Source organism: Ixodes scapularis, unplaced genomic scaffold (genome assembly GCF_016920785.2).
Source record: "Ixodes scapularis isolate PalLabHiFi unplaced genomic scaffold, ASM1692078v2 ptg000754l_1___fragment_2___debris__unscaffolded, whole genome shotgun sequence".
Lineage (NCBI taxonomy): Eukaryota > Metazoa > Arthropoda > Arachnida > Ixodida > Ixodidae > Ixodes > Ixodes scapularis.
In genome coordinates this window covers 20,018-41,448 of record NW_024610031.1, presented here as the reverse complement: position 1 = coordinate 41,448, position 21,431 = coordinate 20,018, and the positions used below count along the sequence as shown (strand labels likewise).

General features: G+C 51.2%; 2 protein-coding genes across 2 annotated transcripts; one reads left to right on the top strand and one right to left on the bottom strand.

Annotated features, from left to right (window-relative positions):
- Positions 1 to 642: 642 nt before the first annotated feature.
- On the top strand, positions 643 to 3,298 carry LOC121834223. Its single transcript, XM_042287975.1, has 2 exons — positions 643 to 2,165; positions 3,195 to 3,298. Exons 1-2 carry the CDS (start codon positions 800 to 802, stop codon positions 3,203 to 3,205), a joined length of 1,377 nt encoding a protein of 458 aa, XP_042143909.1. The 5' UTR covers positions 643 to 799; the 3' UTR covers positions 3,206 to 3,298.
- A 7,605-nt stretch (positions 3,299 to 10,903) lies between these two features.
- LOC120839705 lies at positions 10,904 to 12,553 on the bottom strand. Its single transcript, XM_040210060.1, has one exon. The coding sequence runs from the start codon at positions 12,551 to 12,553 to the stop codon at positions 10,904 to 10,906; it is 1,650 nt and encodes a 549-aa protein (XP_040065994.1).
- Between the last annotated feature and the right edge of the window lie 8,878 nt (positions 12,554 to 21,431).

Here is a 21,431-nt window from a genome sequence, read left to right as displayed (position 1 = left end):
CTTAAATAGTTCGTAGTCACATGATGTCGATCGCTGTTGCTTGAAGTGATGTTTGAAGGAAGCCGAGTCCGGGTGTAGCAGCGTCAAAACCATCGAAGAATGACTTGGCTGACAAGTTGAAATCGCCGGGCATCTTTTGTCGTACCATGACTCGTCAGACAAAAAGGGCGTGAACTCAGCGCCGCAAGAGACGGCTAGGGCCTGCATAAACTGAAGAGCGAGAACCCGTAAGCATCCCGTCTCCTTGGAGTGCAAAAAGCAGTACCCCTGCTAGCACTAGAGCCACTCTATATGCTAGCACCACTGTCACGTTTGCTGGCATTTGTGTCAGCGGGAGCACACGCTGAGCGCTGAACGAGCACGAGCGAGCAGCAGAAAGGAGGATATTGCCGCGCCCAGGGCTGAGAAAGCCACGCTCAGTCACGGACCTCCAGAAAGTTCTCGTTTATTCATGTACCGCATGTAACTTCTATCATTTATTCCTGCTTTTGTTTTCTAGAAAGTGCGTGTTCATTCCCGCCCGATCACGCGATGCTCGAGCCGCTTTCGCCGAATCTTCGAGATAGCGACGCACTCTAGATAAGAGGCCGCCCGCGACCTTGTCGAGTCAGTCTCGCCCCAGCGCTCGATTCTGCTGACACGCCGACTTCGACGCCCGCGACGCTCTGCTTTCTTCTGTTTCCTTCTTTATTTTTGGCACAAGTTCGCCACATTAAACGTTTATTTATTTCTGTTTATTTCTTGTTTATTGGTCACGACTCACCACCCGTGACATTCTGGTGGAGGTGCGGGGTACCGCATGTCCGTGCAGCGCAGCCCTCCGAGTTCCCGCAGTACAAGTCCAAACCCCAGCTCCGGAGGACCCGACGAAGACCAGATCGAGACCCGGTCAAGTCGCCGCATCCGAGGTCTACCCCCGGAACACGGACTTCTGCCACCCACGACCAAGCCGAAGACGACGATGGCCAACCAGGCGCAGACCCCGGCCGCTTCTGCCGTTGTGTACCTGCCGATCGCACCCAGGACTCCAACGCCTTTCCACGGAGACGTCCACGAGGACGTTGAAGACTGGCTGCAACACTACGAACGTGTAGCCCGCCACAACGGATGGACGACTGAACAATACCTCCACAATCTCTACTTCGCGCTTGAAGGAACTGCGAGGCATTGGTTTGAAAACCACGAAGCGTCCTTCACTACGTGGGAGTCCTGCGCCGCGGAGTTGAAGCGAACGTTCCTCAACCACCACCGTCGGCAGCGAGCGGAGGACCTTCTCCAAACAAGGGTGCAGGGCCCCAACGAAAGCGTGACCAGCTTCGTAGAGGATGTCATGCGCCTATCTGCCCGAGCCGATCCGGAGGCAGCCGATGAGAAGAAGCTCCGCGTCCTCATGCGTGGCGTGAAGGCTGAAATTTTTGGGGGCCTTGTCCGCCATCCCCCGACAACCGTCGACGGTTTTGTGGCTGAAGCCACTAACATCGAGCGAGCGCTGTCGGCCCGAGCAAGCCATTACCATCGACTCGCCGGCGTGCCTGCTCCTCGAACCGCCGCATCTTGCCGACTAGACCTGAACGCCATCGGTGTCGACGGCCTTCGGGAAATCGTCCGCGACATCGTCCGGGAGGAGCTCCGGAAGCTGCTGCCTGCTGCCAACCAGCCGGCTGAGCTGTCGATCGCCGAAGTGGTGCGCGAAGAAGTCCAGCGGGCAATTCAACCGGAGGCTCCTGCCTGCGTAGCACCACCCGAAGAGCCCGCCCTGACCTACGCCGCAGTGGCCCGACGGCCACCGCCTCCTCGCCGCACCTATGTCACGCCGCCCCGACGTCAGTCTCCTGCGCCGCAGCACGACCGACGCCACGACGACCAGGTCCAGTACGCCTGCCCGGAGCCTCGCGCACCCCGCAAGACCGACCTGTGGCGAACGCCCGACCGACGCCCTCTGTGCTTCCATTGCGGGGAAGCGGACCACACCTACCGCCGATGCCCATACCGACGACTCGGGCTACGCGGGTTCCACCCGAACGACCCGCGCCCCCGTCATGGTGAACGCCCTATCGAGATCGACGAGTACCTGCGACGACCTCAGTCCCCCGAGCCTGCGTCCCGCCGAGAGTTCCGGTCGCCGTCACCGCGACGTCCAGCTTCGCCGATGCACCGACCGCGACGTGAAAGCCTGTCCCCCCTCGCTCCTCGCCGGGGAAACTAGGCGCGGCAACCCCTGGAGGTGGAGTTGCCGAAGACGACCGACGCCAAGATCCTCCACGAACGTCGGGGGGCCCCCACTCGAACGCCACCAAAGACCAAAACGACGCCGCTGCAGTGGTGTCCAATACCCTAAACGTCGTCATCGACGGCCACGACGCATCCGCACTCGTGGACACCGGAGCAGACTACTCAGTCTTGAGTGGGAGGCTCTCCCGCCGCCTTCGAAAAGTCATGACGCCGTGGGATGGACCACAAATAAGAACCGCCGGAGGACACCTCATTACACCAGTCGGGAGATGCACCGCTCGCGTCGAGATTCACGGCGAAACATGCCCTGTGAAGTTCGTCGTTCTGCAAGACTGTTCGAGGGACGTCATTCTCGGAATGGACTTCCTGTGTGAATACGGCGCCATCATCGACCTTGCGGAGAACAAGCTGACGCTTCGGAAGCCTGCCCCATCGGTTGAAAATACCAAACCGACGTTAGCTGCAGTGCGAGTCCTCGCCAGCCACGTAAACCTGCCGCCGCTGTCGAGTGTCTTTGTGCCCGTCGGGACCGAAGGAGCCACCTGCGGTGTAGCACTGCTGGAAGGAAGCGTCCAACTTCTCCTCGGACGAGGGATTGGCATTGCAAGAGCCGTAACCGAGCTCCAGGACGGGCGTGCATTAGCCCTTGTCACCAATTTCCGGCACGAGTCGCAGCACCTTACAAAGGGTACAACTGTGGGCTACGTCGAGGAAATCGAAGACTCAGCCGCGATCGCCGTGATCTCAGAAGACGCCTCTCCGACGCAGAACAAGACAATCACGTCCTCAGAGCTCGACATCGACTCATCCCTCCCAGCCCCACAACGACGACAACTTCGTGACCTTCTCGACGAGTTCAGTGAGTGCTTCTCCACGTCGTCGAAAGTGCGCCAAACGACGGTTGCGAAACATCGGATAATTACTGATGACGACGCACTCCCTGTGCATCGGCCGCCGTACAGGGTCTCCGTGAAAGAAAGGGAAGCCATCCAGCAGCAGGTACAAGAAATGCTTGACGACGACATTATCCAGCCCTCAAGCAGTCCGTGGGCTTCACCGGTAGTCCTGGTGAAAAAGAAAGACGGGACTCTTCGGTTCTGCGTGGACTATCGCCGACTGAACGCCGTTACAAAAAAGGACGTCTACCCACTGCCACGCATCGACGACACCCTGGACCGACTACGCCACGCCCGATACTTTTCGTCGATGGACTTGAAGAGCGGGTACTGGCAGATTGAGGTCGACGAACGAGATCGTGAGAAGACGGCCTTCGTCACGCCGGACGGACTGTATGAGTTTAAAGTAATGCCATTCGGGCTGTGCACAGCGCCGGCAACCTTCCAGCGCGTTATGGACACCGTCCTTGCCGGCTTGAAATGGCAAAGCTGTCTCGTCTACCTCGACGATGTTGTGGTCTTCGCAAGCGAATTCGACGAGCACCTGAGACGACTGCGAGCCGTTCTACAGGCCTTCAAAGCTGCTGGGCTGACCCTCAAGCCTTCCAAGTGTCGGTTCGCCTATGGTGAGCTCAAATTCTTGGGCCACGTCGTGAGTGCTCAGGGCGTAAGCCCTGATCCCGCCAAGACGTCCGCTGTCGCCGAGTTCCCGAAGCCATCGGACAAGAAGACCGTTCGAAGATTCCTTGGGCTGTGCGCCTATTACAGACGTTTCGTTCGTGATTTCGCGCAAATTTCTGCACCGCTGACGCATCTGACGAAAGACGACGTGCAGTTCCAGTGGGGAGAGGAGCAAGAGCAAGCGTTCGACGAACTCAAGCGAAGGCTCCAGTCGCCCCCTATCCTCGGACATTTTGACCAGTCGGCGGAGACTGAAATCCACACGGACGCCAGCAATACCGGTCTCGGTGCGGTACTCGTTCAGCGACAAGAAGGGGCAGAGAGAGTAATCGCTTACGCAAGCCGGGCGCTGTCTAAGGCAGAACAGAATTATTCAACGACCGACAAAGAATGTCTTGCTGTCGTCTGGGCGATAACCAAGTTCCGCCCGTACTTGTACGGGATCCCGTTTCGCGTGGTCACAGACCACCACGCCCTCTGCTGGCTCGCAAACCTCAAGGATCCGTCCGGACGCCTCGCCCGCTGGAGCCTTCGACTGCAGGAATTCGACGTAACCATTGTGCATAAGTCCGGCCGCAAGCATAATGACGCTGACTGTTTGTCTAGGGCTCCAGTCGAACCTCCAATCTCCGGCGCGGACGACGATGACGACGCCCGTTTTCTAGGCGCAGTTGACGCTACCGACATGAGGGCACTGCAACGCGACGACGCGGAACTTAGCTCCGTGATCGACACCCTCGAAGGTCGAGGAGGCTCTGTCCCACGGGTCTTTTCTCGGGACCTACCGAGCTTTGTCCTGCGGCGAGGCGTGCTCTTCAGAAAGAATTTCGGAACCAGCGAAACCCCCTGGCTACTGGTTGTCCCCGCCAGTCTCCGAGAAGAAATTTTTCAAGCGTGCCACGACGACCCAACGGCCGGACATCTCGGCTACAGCAGGACCCTTGCCCGGATTCGTGACAAGTACTACTGGCCAAAGCTTCCGAAGACCGTCCATCTCTACACACGATCGTGCCATGAGTGCCAGCGACGCAAGAAACCACCGTCAAAGCCAGCAGGTCTCCTTCAGCCGATTACCCCGCCAACCAAGCCCTTCCAGCAAATTGGAATGGATTTGCTGGGTCCTTTTCCACCGTCGACGATGGGGAACCGCTGGATAATCGTCGCCACCGATTATCTTACTGGTTACGCCGAGACGAAAGCCCTTCCTTCGGGGACTGCTGTCGAAGTCGCCAAGTTCTTCATCGAGTCCATCGTCCTCCGCCATGGCGCCCCCGAAGTACTGATCACAGACCGAGGGTCATCGTTTATGGTACAGTTGACCCAAGAGATCCTGCGTCTAAGCCACACGGAACACCGTCGAACAACGGCATACCATCCGCAGACGAACGGGTTGACGGAGCGGCTCAACAAAACAATCGCCGACATGGTCTCTATGTACGTCGACGTGGAGCACAAGACCTGGGACGAAGTGCTGCCCTACGTCACGTTCGCCTACAACACAGCAGTGCAAGAGACCACAGGAGTGACGCCCTTCCAGCTGGTGTATGGCCGGAAGGTGACGACTATGCTAGACTCTATGTTGCCGCACGATCCAGTCGACGACGGAAGCGATGACGCCCAGGTGGTTGCTCAACGGGCAGAAGAGGTCCGCCAACTGGCAAGAGTGCGAATTCAAGACCAGCAACATGTCGACGCCGGCCGATACAATCTTCGCCGGCGTGACGCCCACTATCAACCCGGAGACCGGGTATGGGTGTGGACACCAATACGGCGCCGCGGTCTCAGCGAGAAGCTTCTCAAGCGCTACTTTGGACCCTACAAGGTGCTTCGCCGTCTCGGGGACTTAAACTACGAAGTCCTTCCCGACGGAACCCGCCCATCTGCAAGACGTCAGCCGCGACCCGAGGTTGTGCACGTCGTCCGGCTGAAGCCGTATTACGAACGATAGGACTCTCCACTCTCGTCGACGAGTGAACTGTGGACTGTGAACTCCGGCTAGCAATTCTGCTGTCCTTTTGTTTTTTTTGTTTTCCGTTTTTGTGCTGCATCGGGACGATGCACTTTTAAAAGGGGGGATAATGCCGCGCCCAGGGCTGAGAAAGCCACGCTCAGTCACGGACCTCCAGAAAGTTCTCGTTTATTCATGTACCGCATGTAACTTCTATCATTTATTCCTGCTTTTGTTTTCTAGAAAGTGCGTGTTCATTCCCGCCCGATCACGCGATGCTCGAGCCGCTTTCGCCGAATCTTCGAGATAGCGACGCACTCTAGATAAGAGGCCGCCCGCGACCTTGTCGAGTCAGTCTCGCCCCAGCGCTCGATTCTGCTGACACGCCGACTTCAACGCCCGCGACGCTCTGCTTTCTTCTGTTTCCTTCTTTATTTTTGGCACAAGTTCGCCACATTAAACGTTTATTTATTTCTGTTTATTTCTTGTTTATTGGTCACGACTCACCACCCGTGACAATATTAAAAGCCCGTTCACACGATGCATTTTTCTCGCGCATCTATAGTGTCGCGAAACGTAGTTTCGCGAAATGATTGCGCCGTCTGAACGAGTCTGAAAAGGACGCGCGCATCTAAAAAAAGTTGCGCGCACATCTCGCTTCTGGTGCGAGCTTTTGCTGAATCTTTGCCGAGTCCTGTCAATCCAGAGCCGTTTATACTGCTCTGTGTCAATCAATCTGAGGGCGCCGCCAATGGCCGCTCAGAAGCACTCTCACGTGGCCTTTGAGGGGGGAGCGAACTGTTTGAGAAGACTACTTCACTTCCGGTGTTGTAGCCGAGCCAAATCCGAAAAAAACCGAAACCACGAACGATGGATACTGCCGGCGTTTCCGCAAGCACGTCAAGCACCACTGAAGGAAAAGTGAGTAGCATATCGGAAAAAAATCCAGCGATGGAGGAAGACGTAATTGGTGATGATGATAATTCGCGTCTATTTTTAGTCATAATTAAGAAATAAAACCTTGAGACAAGGAAACAAAAAGGGACGTACACAGTACCATCTCAAAACCAGCACAGCGTGCAGCTCTCATTTACTTCCACAAGCCTTCTTCTTTGTCAACCTCCATACAAATTATATATATTCAACAGTAAAAAAAGTAAATGGCAGTAAATGACAATTCAACAACTAGTAAATGACAATTTAAGAGTAAATTAAGTAAATGGAAATAAATGACAGCTGTATGCTGTGCTGGTTTTAAGACGGTGGTGTGTAAGTCCCTTTTTGTTTCCTTCTCTTAAGGTTTTATTTCTTAATTATGATTGTTCACCAGCTCGCCTGCGTTTTGACTCTTAGAATGTGGCGGGAGATGGAGAACACGACGCTGAATGGCTAATGCTGATGATGATGATTTTGCCTTTCAACTGAAGCGCCACTTTATGATCAACACCCAAACTATTTTCGCGATTCTAAACGTCATCGTTGTTGCACGTGAAACGATGCGTGTGAACGAGCACATTTCGCGAAACCTGAGTGTCGCGAAACTGTTGCGCGCCTAAAAGATGCATCGTGTGAACCGACCTTAAACGTCATCGTTGTTGCACGTGAAGCGGTACGTGTGAACGAGCACATTTCGCGAAACTTGACTGTCGCGAAACTGTTGCGCGCCTGAAAGATGCATCCCGTGAACAGACCTTAAGAACAGAGGAGGAACATCACTGCTACGAGCCTGTTGTCTCGCAACACGGATGAGTGCCGCCATCTAGTGGTTGAACTAATGGCTTGTTCAAGATGGCCGCCGTGGGGCCGCCGTGGGACCGCCACGCGCGAACAAAATGCCGCCTATTGCTAAGCGATCCCACGCCAAGGCGGGGAGCGTTTGTGTAGCCCGAGCAAAACCTCATCCACCCCCCTGGGATGTCTACGACCCCCCCCCCCCCCCCCGCGCGGCTCCATGCAAAAGCATAAAGGTTTTTACCACGGGATGCGCGTGGTATCTGAATACCCCTTCAACCTCTACTATTAGGGGCGAAGCTCATTAGGGGCTAGCCATGTCCGTATGTCCGTCCGCCGTCCGGCGTGCCCCTGCTCGTGAGCTCACGAGACGAGCAGAAGCTCACGAGCTCCTGCTCGTGAGTTCAGCAACAAAAGCAAAAAAAAAAAAGAAATAAACAAAAAAAAAAAAAAGAAAAAGAAGAAAAAAAAATAGGGGGCTCTGAGATGCCATCTCATCTGTCTTCTTAAAAAAAAAGAATACCAAAACCACATATTCTTCTACTGACATGAATGAAAACGGCAGCATCAGCACTACCTATGACCAAAATCAGTTACAAGAAAAAGGAAAAAAAAAAAAAAGAGTAGGGGGTTCTGAGTTGCCATCCCAACTGTTTTCTTACAAAAAGAAAAAGAAGAAAACCACACATTCTTTTACTGACTTAATGAAAACGGCACTATCAGCTTTACCTATGACCAAAATCAGTATCAAGAAAAAGAAGAAGAAAAAAAAAGAAGAGTAGGGGGTTCTGAGTTGCCATCCCATCTGTCTTCTTAAAAAAAGAAAAAGAAGAAAACCACAGATTCTCGTACTGACATGAACGAAAACGGCACCATCCTATGACCTATGACCAAAATCAGTATCATCAGCACCACCCGAGCTTCGCCTCAATCAACATCATTCACCACGTGGAGATGCGGTAATTTATTTTGTAGAAAAATACATATAGAAAGATTCCTCTCTATCATTTTCCAACCCATGTACCAGCTGCTTTTGAGAGGTTTGAACGAACCCAGAAAAGGACAGACGCCCTATAAAGAACGCTACATTTCTCCGTACCGAGTCGATATTTTATCAGAAGCAGTAGAAGAATAAACAGGAGTGGTTCGTATATCCTTAGGAAAACAAAAAAATCTTTCAGTATGGGACAGACAAAAATATCTATTAATGGTATGAGCAGAGACACCTCTATCGATAAAAGCAAATATTTACAAAACTACGGAAGCTTTAAATTATTAAAAGGGCTACTAAATTAAGGGTGTGTAATATTCACACTTGTTTGGTATAGCTTCGTCAGTGTTGGGTATAACGTTGAACAGCTCGGTTTGTAAGTTTCGAAGTCAAGGTCAGCGACAAGGGTACATCGGGAGCTTCCTATGTTCAGGTGTAGGAGCTTCTTTAGCAAGTCATCTGACAAGTACGCGTATTCTAGAAACTCAGGTCTATCGTTCGACATAGGAGCTGTATAAAATCTGCAGTTCGGCGATATGTGTTCTTGTGGTAGGTCTCCTTCGCACAGTTCGAAAAGTGGAGCCCTACCCGGTATATAGGGAAAGCGGGTCGATGTCAGATAGTGACTACCATTGAACAGATCCAGGAGGAATGCGGCCATCGAAATACCGACACAAAGCTTTCCCTGATGCTGAATATAGTCGGGAATACTTGTGAGAAACTCGAGTGTTTTGTTCGTGACGTACTGACAAAGTTTAGGGTGAGGGGTGTCCGGTCGAAACTCGTGGGTCATGAAGAAGAAAAAGTCTACCAGGTCCGGCGAAATTGAGGCTAAGGTTGCGGTGTCTCCGTAGGGTAGAATGAGCGTCATGAGCGCTGGTAGATTGTTTAGAACCAAAAGCTTCTTCACGTTAGCGAAAAGGACTGACAGTGTCTTGTTCACATCAGAAGGCTCGCAGGCGCCTGCGGGCAAAACCCAATGGATGGCGAGTCCGTCCAGGCGAAGGTGGACCATCATCGTTACGATGTCGGCGACTAGAGTGTCCATGGCCACGGAATCTCTGCCCAGCCTCGAGAATTGCGGACTTTCCTCAGGGTATCCGCCAAGGGCCATCAGAACCCTGGTTTTCCCACCGCTGAGGCGGTCGCTTGTGTTCTTCAGCTCTGAGATGCCGTACAGCCTGTCAAATGATGGAACTCTACTTTTTACTCGGCCATCAAAAATGCTCATTGACCAATAGATGACATATGGACAGAGGTCAAAGGGAAGATTCTCCGGGAGATAGTGGAAGTCTTCGTTTTTGCGGAACCTTGAGTTGTTAAACAGACAAAAAAAACGGAGGTCTTTCGTATGTGGCATCGAAAAATTTGGGTCAGTACGGCACAGATTGGTGATGTTGTCGTTCAAGCTCACCGCACCAGAACAATTTAATTCGACGGCTGTCAAGGGATTTATAGTTGCCTTTTGACGAGCACTGGAACGCGTCATGAAGACCGCTGTGGTACTGTTGGGTGAAATCTTGTCTGAGTGTGAAAGGTATCCAGTGAGGACCAAGCCAATGGGAATCAACAAGGTTCCCGCAGTAGCGGTGCAGAGGAACCATATCTGTTGGCATCTTCTGTCCCCTTCTATCTCTTGTCCATTTGACTCCTCTTCACTGGAGAAGACGTTTGGTTTGAAAACGACTGGACTCGGAGCAAGGGCGGGATCGGGACCTACCGAATGCCAGATTTCAGCTAGCGGATTCTCTTTTCTCGCTGCACTTCGTGTCCGGAATGGATACCCTTCTTTCGGTATCGTACGGCTCTGCGAAGTGGGCACGGCTCTGACTTCGATGGAATGGGTCCCATCGGTGGCTGTGGTCCCGGTAGAGGCACTACCGGAGGATATTGGACTACCGCTGGTTGCCTCGTACTTGTTAGCGTCCGCCGAAGGTGGGCTAATGCTCTCCATTTATGCGTCCACTAAGCTGCTGCGAGGTGGGCACACGGATGTTCGCCAAGAGCAATGGACGTCCGAAGTGGAACAGCAGGTGCTGTGCGTGCCAAAGCGGGAGTCTGACACGAGACGTTTTCGTCTTTTTTATGCACAGTTAAAGAAATTGTCCGGTCAAATCTCGTACTTAGAAAAAAACGACATCTAGTCCTCATTCTCAATGGCTGTAGGAGCACGTTCCACGGCAAACCTGAATTTTGTTCGCTTCCCTGGACAAGTAATTATAGTTTAAACCGAAAGGACACAAACGGTGTTTTCCTCTTCCACTACGACGTAGTAGGTAGGTAGGTAGAAAACGTTTATTGGAAACCAAGAACTACGAATAGAAAGGTTATCCGCGCCGCGGTGATCTTCGGATCTGGCAGCCTCGTTCTTGCGTGATTATGGGTGATGAGGGATGACTGTGCGATGGGCCATGAAGGGTGTTTTCATATGGAGTCCCCAAGATCTGACTTGGCTACGAAGTCCAGAAGCGACTGGAGGATCCTCGTCCGGCGTTGGGCTTCGCCCTGCGGGTGCGTCCAATCCACGAGTTTCTTGGGTCTTTGTTCCTCGGGTAGCGTCTCGATGGCTTCCACTCTGCACAAGGCTAGAGCTTGGCATTCCCATAGGAGATGGTCGAGCCTGGGAATGGCTTCTGGATCCTTGCATCTCTGACATCGCGGGTCCGGAGGGACCGCGTACGGCTGCGTCCGTCGCAATTGCGAGAGGTTGATGTGGTACTTGAGCCTTGGCGTGACCGCGCCTTCGGTACGGATGAGCCGAAGTTGAACCGTTTCCTTTCGCTTGAAGGTTTTCGCCGGAAGCGGGTAGTCCTCGGGTTGCCACTTTTCCGCTAGCTGAATCTTTCGCATCTTGCGACATCTACGCAGCTCTTCGACGGGGTCGTAGCATGCCGTATTTTCTGGCTGTTCGACTGACTGTTCGCAGTTGGACGCCTGTTGGGATGGCAACTGAGGAATTCTCATCGCGCACTGTGCCGCTGCGTGAGCCATGTCGTTTCCTGAGATCTCCTGGTGTCCCGGGACCCATCGTACACTGATTCTTGTGCCGTGCTCCCGGTATAGGCTGAGCGCCGTGTCGAAGAAGGCGTGTACCGTCGGGCTTGTAGTTGCCTTGAGCTTGTACATGTTTCGTACCGCCTCCTTGGAGTCCGTATAGATAATGAGGTTTCTCGTCTTGCCGGGGAGGTGCCCGTATACTCCCAACGTGAACAGAAGAGCCGCTTCTTCTACCGTGTCTGATGTGACCTCCGTGCCCAGTCCGCAGCTAGTGGCAATTTCAAAGGGAGTTGCCCCCTCGCCTCTGTAGAAGACTGCTCCTGCGGCATACTCCTTCCCTTTTGTCGCTCCATCGACGTACACCACTGTGTTGTGCTGGCTTGCCAACAGCTCCTTGACCTCCTTCTTGTGCTGTTGGGCGTACCTTTTCCTGCGGGCTTTGTGTCGCTCCGGGTCCATATTTCTTGGAAGGGGTTTCGCACCTTGCGTGACGCTTATCACATCCCACGGTGCCTTGCTTGGGGGGAGGGGGTCTAGGGTCTCCGGGAGTTTGATGCCTATGTAGCTTGCCATTGCTCGGCCTTCCTCTGTGTGATGCACACGCGCCGTGTGCGTCACTGTCTGCTGCACCAGTAGGTCCTCAATTTCTGGCAAAAAGATGAGTTGCCTCATTTTCTCCGTTTTTGTACTTCTTGGTAGCCCCAAGATGGCTCTTCCTGCGTCATTGGGCATAGTTTGGAACTGGTTCTTGTGCCACAACCGTAATGAATAAAATCGCGCCGCATATGTGATTTTCGAGACCAGTGTGGCCATTACTAACTTCCTTGCCGTTGCTTCTCCGGCTCCTCCTAGTCGATGGGAGATTCTTCTGACCAGGTTGAGGCCTTGCTTCCACTTCTTTCTCATCTCGGCCATCCACTTGTCAGTGATGCTGGGTGAGTTTCCGAAGGTGACCCCTAAAAGCTTGATGCTCTCTTCTCGAACGATTGGGTCCCCGGCGAAGGTGAGCTGCAGGTGTCTTTGGACGTTACCGGCCCCGAACACAATGTATTTAGTCTTTTCTGGGGATGGTCTCATCCCTACTTCTTTCAAAAAGTAGCCGATGGTATTTAGTCCTTTTTGCAGTGCTGCCTCCTGTTGCTCTGGCGTACCTTCATGCGTCCATATAGTGACGTCGTCTGCATACGCCGTCGCTTTCAGCTTCTCGATCTTGTAGAGCCGTCAGAGCAGTGGTGCCATAACTATGTTAAATAGCGTTGGCGAGAGAACTGCTCCTTGCGGCACGCCGATGTTGTTTTCGCTAGTCGGGCCTTCTCGCGCTTCCTTTCCGTAACCTGCCTTTATTCTGTACTTGCGGTTCGCAAGGAAAGACTTCACAAAATCCAATTGTTTGCCAGTGAGCACCTGCTCTTCCATCTTGCCGACGACAGATTCGTGGGGGACGCTGTCAAACGCTTTCTTGATGTCAATTGAAACGATTACTCTCAGACTTCCATCGCTTCGCGGCCGATCGATAACATCGTTGTAGATCATAAGCAGGCTGTCGTGGGTAATTAGGTTAGCCCGAAACCCAGTCTGCGTGGGGTGGAGTATTCCTTTGTGGCGTATGTTGTGCTGGATTCTGGCCAGGACCATTCTCTCCATGAGCTTTCCCATGATAGAGGTGAGGGAGATCGGCCGTACGTTCGCCGGATCTGTCGCGGCTTTCCCAGCTTTCGGAATCGGCGTCACCACGGATATCCTCCATTCTTCCGGGAAATCGCCAGTGTCCCAGATTTGGTTGAACCATTGCAACATTGCTCGCCTGGCTGACTCCGGAGCGTTCTTAAGCATGGGGGCGGTGATCCCATCAGGTCCAGGTGTACTCTTTGATCGGCATTGCTTGATTGCTGCATCCATCTCCCATTCCGTGAAAGGCTGATCTTCGGATTGCCTGGACGGTCCGGTATGCTTCCTCCAGTAGGTGCTCGGGTCGGGCTTTTTGGTTGGTTGAGGGAAAAACACTTCCCCGAGCTGCTTGAGGATGTCCTCCATCTTCTCGTTTGACATTAGGGCTATCACGAAGTATATCCGAAGTATGTACCAACTCGCCAAAGCCTCAACTTTAGCGACATTAGGGCTATCACGGAAACGGGACTGACTCCCTTCTTTTTACCGTACATAGAGTTGAAAGTCCGCCATACGTCTCCCATGTTTGTGAGTCTATCAAAGGTCTCACAATATTCTATCCATCTGTCGAAGCCAAGCTGGCTTGCGTACTGGCTTGCCTCTTTTGTGAGCTTGTTCACTTTTATGAGATGCTTTCTCAGCTTCTTCTTTCTGTAGGTTGTGAGTGCTGCCGTTCTTCTGTCCCATAATGAGAGAAGATGCGCATCTGGCGTTGGAGTGTCCTCGTCCACTTGGCGCTCGTCAACGGCTATCCTGGCCGCTGCCGTCAGGAGGGTTGCGACGTGTTGGAACTCAAAGTCTTCGCCCTGGTCTTCGATGTTCTTCGGGAAGTCATCCCAGATGATCGTTTTGGTCTGTTTTTTGCCTGGGCTGCTCTTGGCTCCGATGTCCAGCTCCATGACAATGGGGAAATGGTCGCTTCCCCAGGCGTCGTCTAATATAGACCACTGTAACTTCCGTGCGGTGCTTGAGGCGCTATCGTGACGTCGATGACGGAGTCTCTGTGCCCTGCTCCCGTTGCATACCTCGTTGCTCTGCTGAAGTCGTTTATTAGGGCCATATCTGCCTGCTCTGTGATGTCGCGCAGGTCTGCGGCCCCCCTTGCTGTGTCGCCTATCGCCCAGTGTTCTACGTGTTTATTGAGATCGCCTCCCAGGACCATGAAGTCATGAGAGTATTCTTTGCGTAGGTGCCTGATCCAAGAAAAGTCCTTCGTAGTGTACGGCCTGTTGTACGCCGAGGCCACCGTGAGCCTCTTGCGCGTGGATTGCAGCGCTACGCGTAGCGCCACAACTTCTTGGAGTTGCGTACACCACTGGGATGTGTCGATGGTGATGTGTGGTAGCTTCGCCTGCACAAAAACAGCCGCTTGTGCCTGGATTTTCTTTTCCTTCCTGTAGGTGTGCGTGATAGATGGCATGTAATATTGTTTGAATCCTGGTAATGTGATCTGATCCGACTTCGTTTCTTGCAATAAAAGAATGTCAAAAAAGTTTCATTCTTGAGTCTTCAGACGAGCTCTGCCCTTCTGCTTGCGATACCGCGACAATTCCATTGTAGGATTCTTAGCGCTTCCTTGCTTGCATCATTGTTGGCTATCTTGTGGCGTAGGGCAGCTGGTCGGTAGAGCCTGCTGGGACGTCAGCATCTGTTGCATTCGTAACATTTGCTGTTGTATCTGTTGCATCTGGGTCTGCATCTGTGCTTGTATCTGGGCTTGCATTCGCTGTAATGCCACTTGCCATCCTGTAGGTTACTGCGGTGTTAAGCTGCTTGCAGTCGCCGTCCCTTCGGTCCTCTCCTCGCGAATTGGATCTCTTCCCCGAGAAGCTGGGCTGTCTGCCTGCTGCTCACGCTGTTTTCTTTGCTGCTCTTGTTGTGTCTTCCTGGCCTCTATCGCTGTCTTGATGTGACCTAAAATGGTGCTTTTTCGTGCCTCGCGACGCCTGCTTTCTTCCTCGATCTTCTGTCGAAGTTGCAGTAGTTCAGTCTCGAGGCGCCTGCATTTGTCGGCGTCCGCTTGATTTCTTGCTTCGATGGCTCGGAGCTCTGTTTGCCATGCCTTGATCTCGTCGTCATCATCGGCGTAGTAGCCTTTCGGTTTTTTCGTGGCTTCGGCATAGCTTTTGTCATTGTTGCGAACCCGTCGAGCTGACGGTGACCTTCCGCGCAACGTGATGGTTTGTTTTTCGTTACGTGACGCACTTCGCGACGCCTTCCTGCCATTCCTGGTGCTACCAGCTGCGGCGCTCCTGCTTCTACTCTTGCGCGCTGGTGAATTTCTCTTGAGTGCACTACTTCTTGCTTCTAGCGGTGGAAATTCGTCTATGGTCATGAGGGGCGGTTCTACCTCCGTCCTCTGCCCCGTCGCCGTGGCTGCTTGCCTACTTGACGGCCCGCCCTTTCTGGTCTTCTGCTGCAGCATCTTGTCTGCCCGAATTTTCGCCGGGCATTTGCTGTCCGTCGCTAGATGCGTGAGCGATCGGCAGTTTACGCAGTACTTGCGCTGGCAAACGTGGCCGTCTTGAATAATTCAGCCGCACTCGGTGCACCTTGGTTTCCTAGTGCACAGCATTTCCTTGTGGCCCGGGCCTTGACACCGACGACAAACCACTGTAGTGGGCTTGTACAGAGTCACCTTGGTGATGAAGCCATGGTACAGTATCGTCCTCGGTGGACGTTTTCCCTGGAATGTGACCAGTGCCAGCCCTCTGCTGCCCAGTGGCCTGGCGTAGAGAATTTCATGTGTCCTGCAGTGGAGTGCCTCGTGCAGTTCGCCCGCAGTCTCCTTCGGGTCTACTCCGTGTGCCACCCCTCTACATGTGTTCTCCGGGGGTATTTCGTGGGCGATCACTGTCACTGCCTTGTCTGACGCCTTGAGGCTTCTAATCTTCAGCAAGGTTTGTGCCTGCAGGCGGTCCCGAACTATGGCCGAAATTGTATTGGTGACTTTTGACGTTCTGACTGTCGGCAGTTCCTCTCTTGTGCACTGTGCCTGCTTGATGTTCAGTGCGGTGTAGAAGTTTCTTTGAAGTGTGCTAGTAGGAATATTCGTGAGGTCGTATCGTTCTTGGGCCCTGAAGACGACCACATAGCGTTCCTCTTGATTCGTCAGCTTCTTCGCGCTTGTCGTAGCAAGCGTGTCGACGTCCATCGTTTCCTGCCTTGCGCTTTCGGTAATACACTTCTTGCCATGGCTCACCCTCGTAATCAGGACCTTCATAGGTCTTGGATTCCCCTCTTGAACCGCCCTCTGACTCGTTGACTTCCATGGAGTTCTCGGTGCTGTCCTCCGGAACTTCCGACGTTATGGTGTCGATACTTTCGGCACTTGGTCTTCGAATTCGTTTGTGAAGCCCCTCCCCCGCTTCGCTAATCGCGACCCGCCGTCGAGCAGACTTAACATACGTGGGCCTCGTACCATTTAGCCTGGCTTGAAGGTGGCTTTCGCTCGTTGCTCGGGGATCTTCGCTTCCAGAAGCTTCGATGGACCCCCATTGGGATCCGTTGCTTGCTTGCGTTGGGCCTCCGTCTTTTCCGCAGCTGACACTAGCTGCAACGTCGAGTCCGTCCAGCTCTGCCGACGCCAGACTTGTCTGGCTCTAGGCCTAACAGACCCGGACTTCTCGATCCGTCCGAAAAGACTTGTCCAGATTCAGGTGGCGGAAACTAACTTCGGCCCTCAGTGCCAACGTACTAATCGCCTTCGCAGTAATCGCCTTTCTGTTCTAGCCTTTGCAGCCTGCGCAAATCGCGGATAAGTAGCAGCTCGACAAATTCGATCGTCCTGCCTGCTGCTTCGTTGCTAAAAAAAAAAAAAAAAAAAAAATTTTGTTGTCAAAAAAAAAAAAAAAAAATGGGACTTTTGTTGTTTGGTTGCTACGCTACACACTTATCCGCGAGATTTATTAGCAACTCCGACTAACTATAGGTGGCGCCACTCGTTTTCCAAAATGACGGTTGCAGTGAGGGTCGCAGATGCATGGGCGCTGTTGAGCCCGTCTAGTGTGCTGGCTTCAATGAGCGACACAAATTATTTCTGGTAATACGATGAAGCTGGGGTGTTACGAGCGCAGGTCACCTCTTTATCCTGAAAACAAAAACGCTGTTTAGGGTAATACTTACGGAAGGATGAACGTTTTAATTTTGGACCGAAACCAAAACTAACGTCTATTTTGGTAGGATGGATGCTTGGGCGAGTTGGTGAATCATATTTTACGGTGACAGCGCAGAGAAACAATCACACACCAGATACTCAGAAAGACAAGCATCCGCGCTGATTTTGGATTTAATTTTAGATTTGGATTGGGTTTCGGATTTAATTTAATTTAACCCCTATTTTGGATTTCTCGATATAGGTTTTAACTACGCATTCTTTCATAACTCAAGATTTGTCTCACATCGTAATTATTTAGTTAGAGAAGTTCTTCACGAAAAATATATTTTGTGACATACATGTTCGATGCAGGCACTTCAAGATATCTTGGAGATTTCAGCGTCCCTTTAAAGACAAGGTCTTTCATACACATTAGAGGCGACATAAAATATTGTCGTTGTTGAAAAAAATCAGTGCTGATATTTGTGCGTTCTCGCTGCCTTTTCTCGCTCAGATAATTGTCATGGGAAATAATGAACTGCGAGCCTTTTAATGGCCTTTCCGGTATTTGGATGTTTAATTGGTTTAACATTATTTCCAGCACAATAAGATAATGAATCCAAATTTTACAATATGTCCGCAAAACGAATAAATTAATAAACGCTGTTCTCACTACAACAACCCTAAGACGGAATTTGAGTCAGACAGCCGAAGTGTGTGCGTGTTTTTTGTAGCAACGCGGCGACGCATAGGACTTTATATTGTATCCGGTGCCTGGCTGTTTGTCTATCTTGATAACGATGTCAGAGTTTTTCAAATGCTAAAAAGAAAACAAAATTATACATTTCTGGAAGGACTATTATGGTTAAATAGCGCAATTTCGTGATCATGGCGTTAATTGGGGGAATTCATTGCTGCGACTCCTCTTAACAATATATATTAAAATTGAAATATTTTAATAAGCATTTTTTTAGGCTCTAATATAATTTGTTGCTTATGATCGAATTTCAAACGCGCGAACAAATACGACCACCAGAAGTGTGCTAATTATTATCAGTGTTGCTAATTGCAGTATTTTTATTTACCAAGTAATAAAACAAACATAGTCTAAAATCAATGAAAACATTCTGCTAGTGTGAGAAATTCATGTAAGATTACACTAATTGTGGGTAAAGCATATCTTGCTATCAAAGTCGCGACTTTTGACAATCGGCAGAACGTCCGAAGTTGCCGCCAATATACTTCCAGACAAAGTGCCCCGAAGTAAAAAAAGAAAAAAAAAAAAAGTTAATGATTAATGTTTTTATAACACTTATTTTTATTTTCACGCTCCGTCGCTTTTCTAATCTCAGACTTTCCAGTTCAAAGGAACGCCTACCTGCTTGCACGTCTGCTCACTGCAACAGATTTTGTTGGCGTCGGAAGCAGGTGAAACAGTTTTAGTATTGCGTATACGAGCGAACACAAGCGCTCTGTGTTTGCGTTAGATTTGAGCGTTCCCCACTGCGCGTGCGCGGAGCCCAAAATTGCGGTCTTGGATTGGCGCATGGCGATGGTGCGCTCACAAAACGTGGGGCACGCAACCTTAAGGCAAACGCACACCGCTGGAGTTTGCTTCTATAGGCGATACTCAAAAACTCGCGTAAGGTACAATCCCATACCGACTGCAGCACTACGTTGGCACAATGAAGAGTGTTGCTTGCGTTCGGAAATGACATATTTGGCAAGCCATGGTCACGAGCAGTCCCGCCGTGCCCGCTGGGCAGGAGGGTCAGAGGACCCTCAGTAGAGCGCTTCCCGTTTCCACCGCCTGAGGGCGAGCAACGAGCTGGACACGCGAATAGTGGCGAATAAAATTGAACGCTGCGGTGAGTCGGGAGCTCTTTGTTCCCACGGGGGAATGAGGCATAATATCCGTTGATAAGATCTGACAATTAGAAGCCTCGTGTGACGTCACATCAGGCATGGGAGCGCAGCCATGACACAGTGAACTAGAATATCCTTAATACTTACCAGATTTGGCATAGAGTTTCGCATAATTATTCGTCATTGATCACACTAAATTGGGGCGTGGTTTAGGATAAAAATGGCCTATGTTAAATTAGGCCCCCACGAGGTAACCATCACAAAAGTTTAGGAACTTCCGGTTTTCAACGGACAATTCCTTTAAAGAGGACCTGCTCGGCGCGTGAAGCGGATGCTCACGCTGCAGAACCCAGGGACCCTTGGTTCTGCTTATTGGTTCTGCAGGTTCTACTCTGCCCGTTTTGGTCTGCATTAGCATTGTATCGGCGCGCAGTCGTGTATCACTACTGCCCGGAGCACGTTGAAGACCGCAAGGTTTACCACAGGTTTGCGCTTGATCTGTACTTGCTAAATTTCTCATGCATAGCTGAGAGAAAAGTTGCACATAGAGGGAGACAAACGTCCGGCTCTCTAAACATACGTACATTATTACTTAGGACCGCCTAGAATAAGAACATGTCCATACCAAGAAAGAAAAACGGCGATGATATAACTACTCAACAGTTTATTTGAAAAAATCGTAAACTTGCGAGTTGTTTCTGCAAGTCCTTTCCTCTGCAGAACCCCGATTAAGAACGGCAGGGCGTAGGGAGTCGTAACCCCCGACCTATAGGCAGATATTTATTTATAAAAGATCGGCGTCCTATTGGTCTAAATATTTGAGCACAAAAAGCTAAAGGTAATTCCAGAAGAACAAAAAAAAAAAAAGCTACAATTGAAACGGCGGTTGATATATATCGCGGTCTAGCAAGACAAAGACGAGGCTCAAGAAGAGCACGCACGAACCCGCGATAGCGGTCACACTCTGGGGGGCTATGTTGCACGTTTTGGACTCCCAAGAGACTAGGGAGAACGAAGTGACGTCAACGACACAGAAAACGCAGATTGACTGTTGACAGAATAAAACAATATCAACATGCAATCTGCATTTGGTGCGTTGTTGACGTCATTTCCTTCTCCCTAGTCTCCTGGGAGTCCAAAAAGCGCAACATAGCACCCGTGACTCGAAAGCGCCATGAGCAAAGGCTAGCACCTTCCCGACTTCAACTGTACATAGTGTAAATAAACGCAGATTTGACAGGAAAGATGCACTAGCGGTTATCAGGAGCAAGTTTCAAATTCTACTCCTAGATTGCGTCACCGATCCGTGTGGCCGAGATAATGTAACTGGGCTTGTGGCACCGATCAACGCACCGATGTTCGACCGAAGCTACACTGTCAGCAAGTCCCGTGTATTTAGCGATTATTTGAAGTGAACACGATATTTACACAAAGTACCACAAATTGACACGTTGAGTAAGAGATAATTCGTTCAAAAATCACGCGACGTTGGAAAAAACGGGTTTTTGTTCGGTCATACACGTACAGTCGTGTAGCCGACCTCGAAAACAGGCATTACCCCCGGCGACGACCGCAGCACGGCCGGCTATCGAAGCACCGGAATGCTTGGGGTCACACCTAGAAAGGACCGTCGAGGCAAATGCCTCAGAAAGAAACATGTCTCGGAGACAGATATGCACCAAAAGCAATTACGCCATGTCGCGGGACGGGGCGAAACCCGCGCTTACCGCGCTCGCTGCCATTCCTGCCATTGATTCTGCTCGATAAAAAACCTATATGTTTGTATATTTTTTTAGGGGTCTTGATAATAGTTTCTTAGACGCCACAAATGAAGTTATGGACTACTTGTTCTAAACCGTTAAAATGGATATAAAAAGCGTGCCCTTGATCTGAACACGTGATATTCCAGTTGGTTTCGTTTTGGCTTCAACCCTTCAACTGCAAGCGAAGGGGCCGCCACTTCTTATGCACCCTCCTCAGAATTTACGGCGCTCCGTGGTGGCCGCCATATTAAAACTTTATACCAGTTGCTGCATCTGTAGGTCATCTTTAAGTTAGAGCTGACAGAGAAAATATGGCCACGGCGCAACGCCGATGTACGCTGGAAGCTAGAGCCGATTTGCTTTCGTTGGGTTTGTTTGGTCGGAGAAAATCTGGCAACAACACACGTTTAGCATGGCACCGGTATTGTTTTGGTTTGTCGGGACGCTAGAAGCTCGTAAATTTGCAAGCACATGTTGCGAAGACGTTACCGGAGAAGTGCCCCTGTGACGTTCCCAAAAGACGGAACAAATCAATCGTAATCGTCGTGTGTGTTTGAAAGCG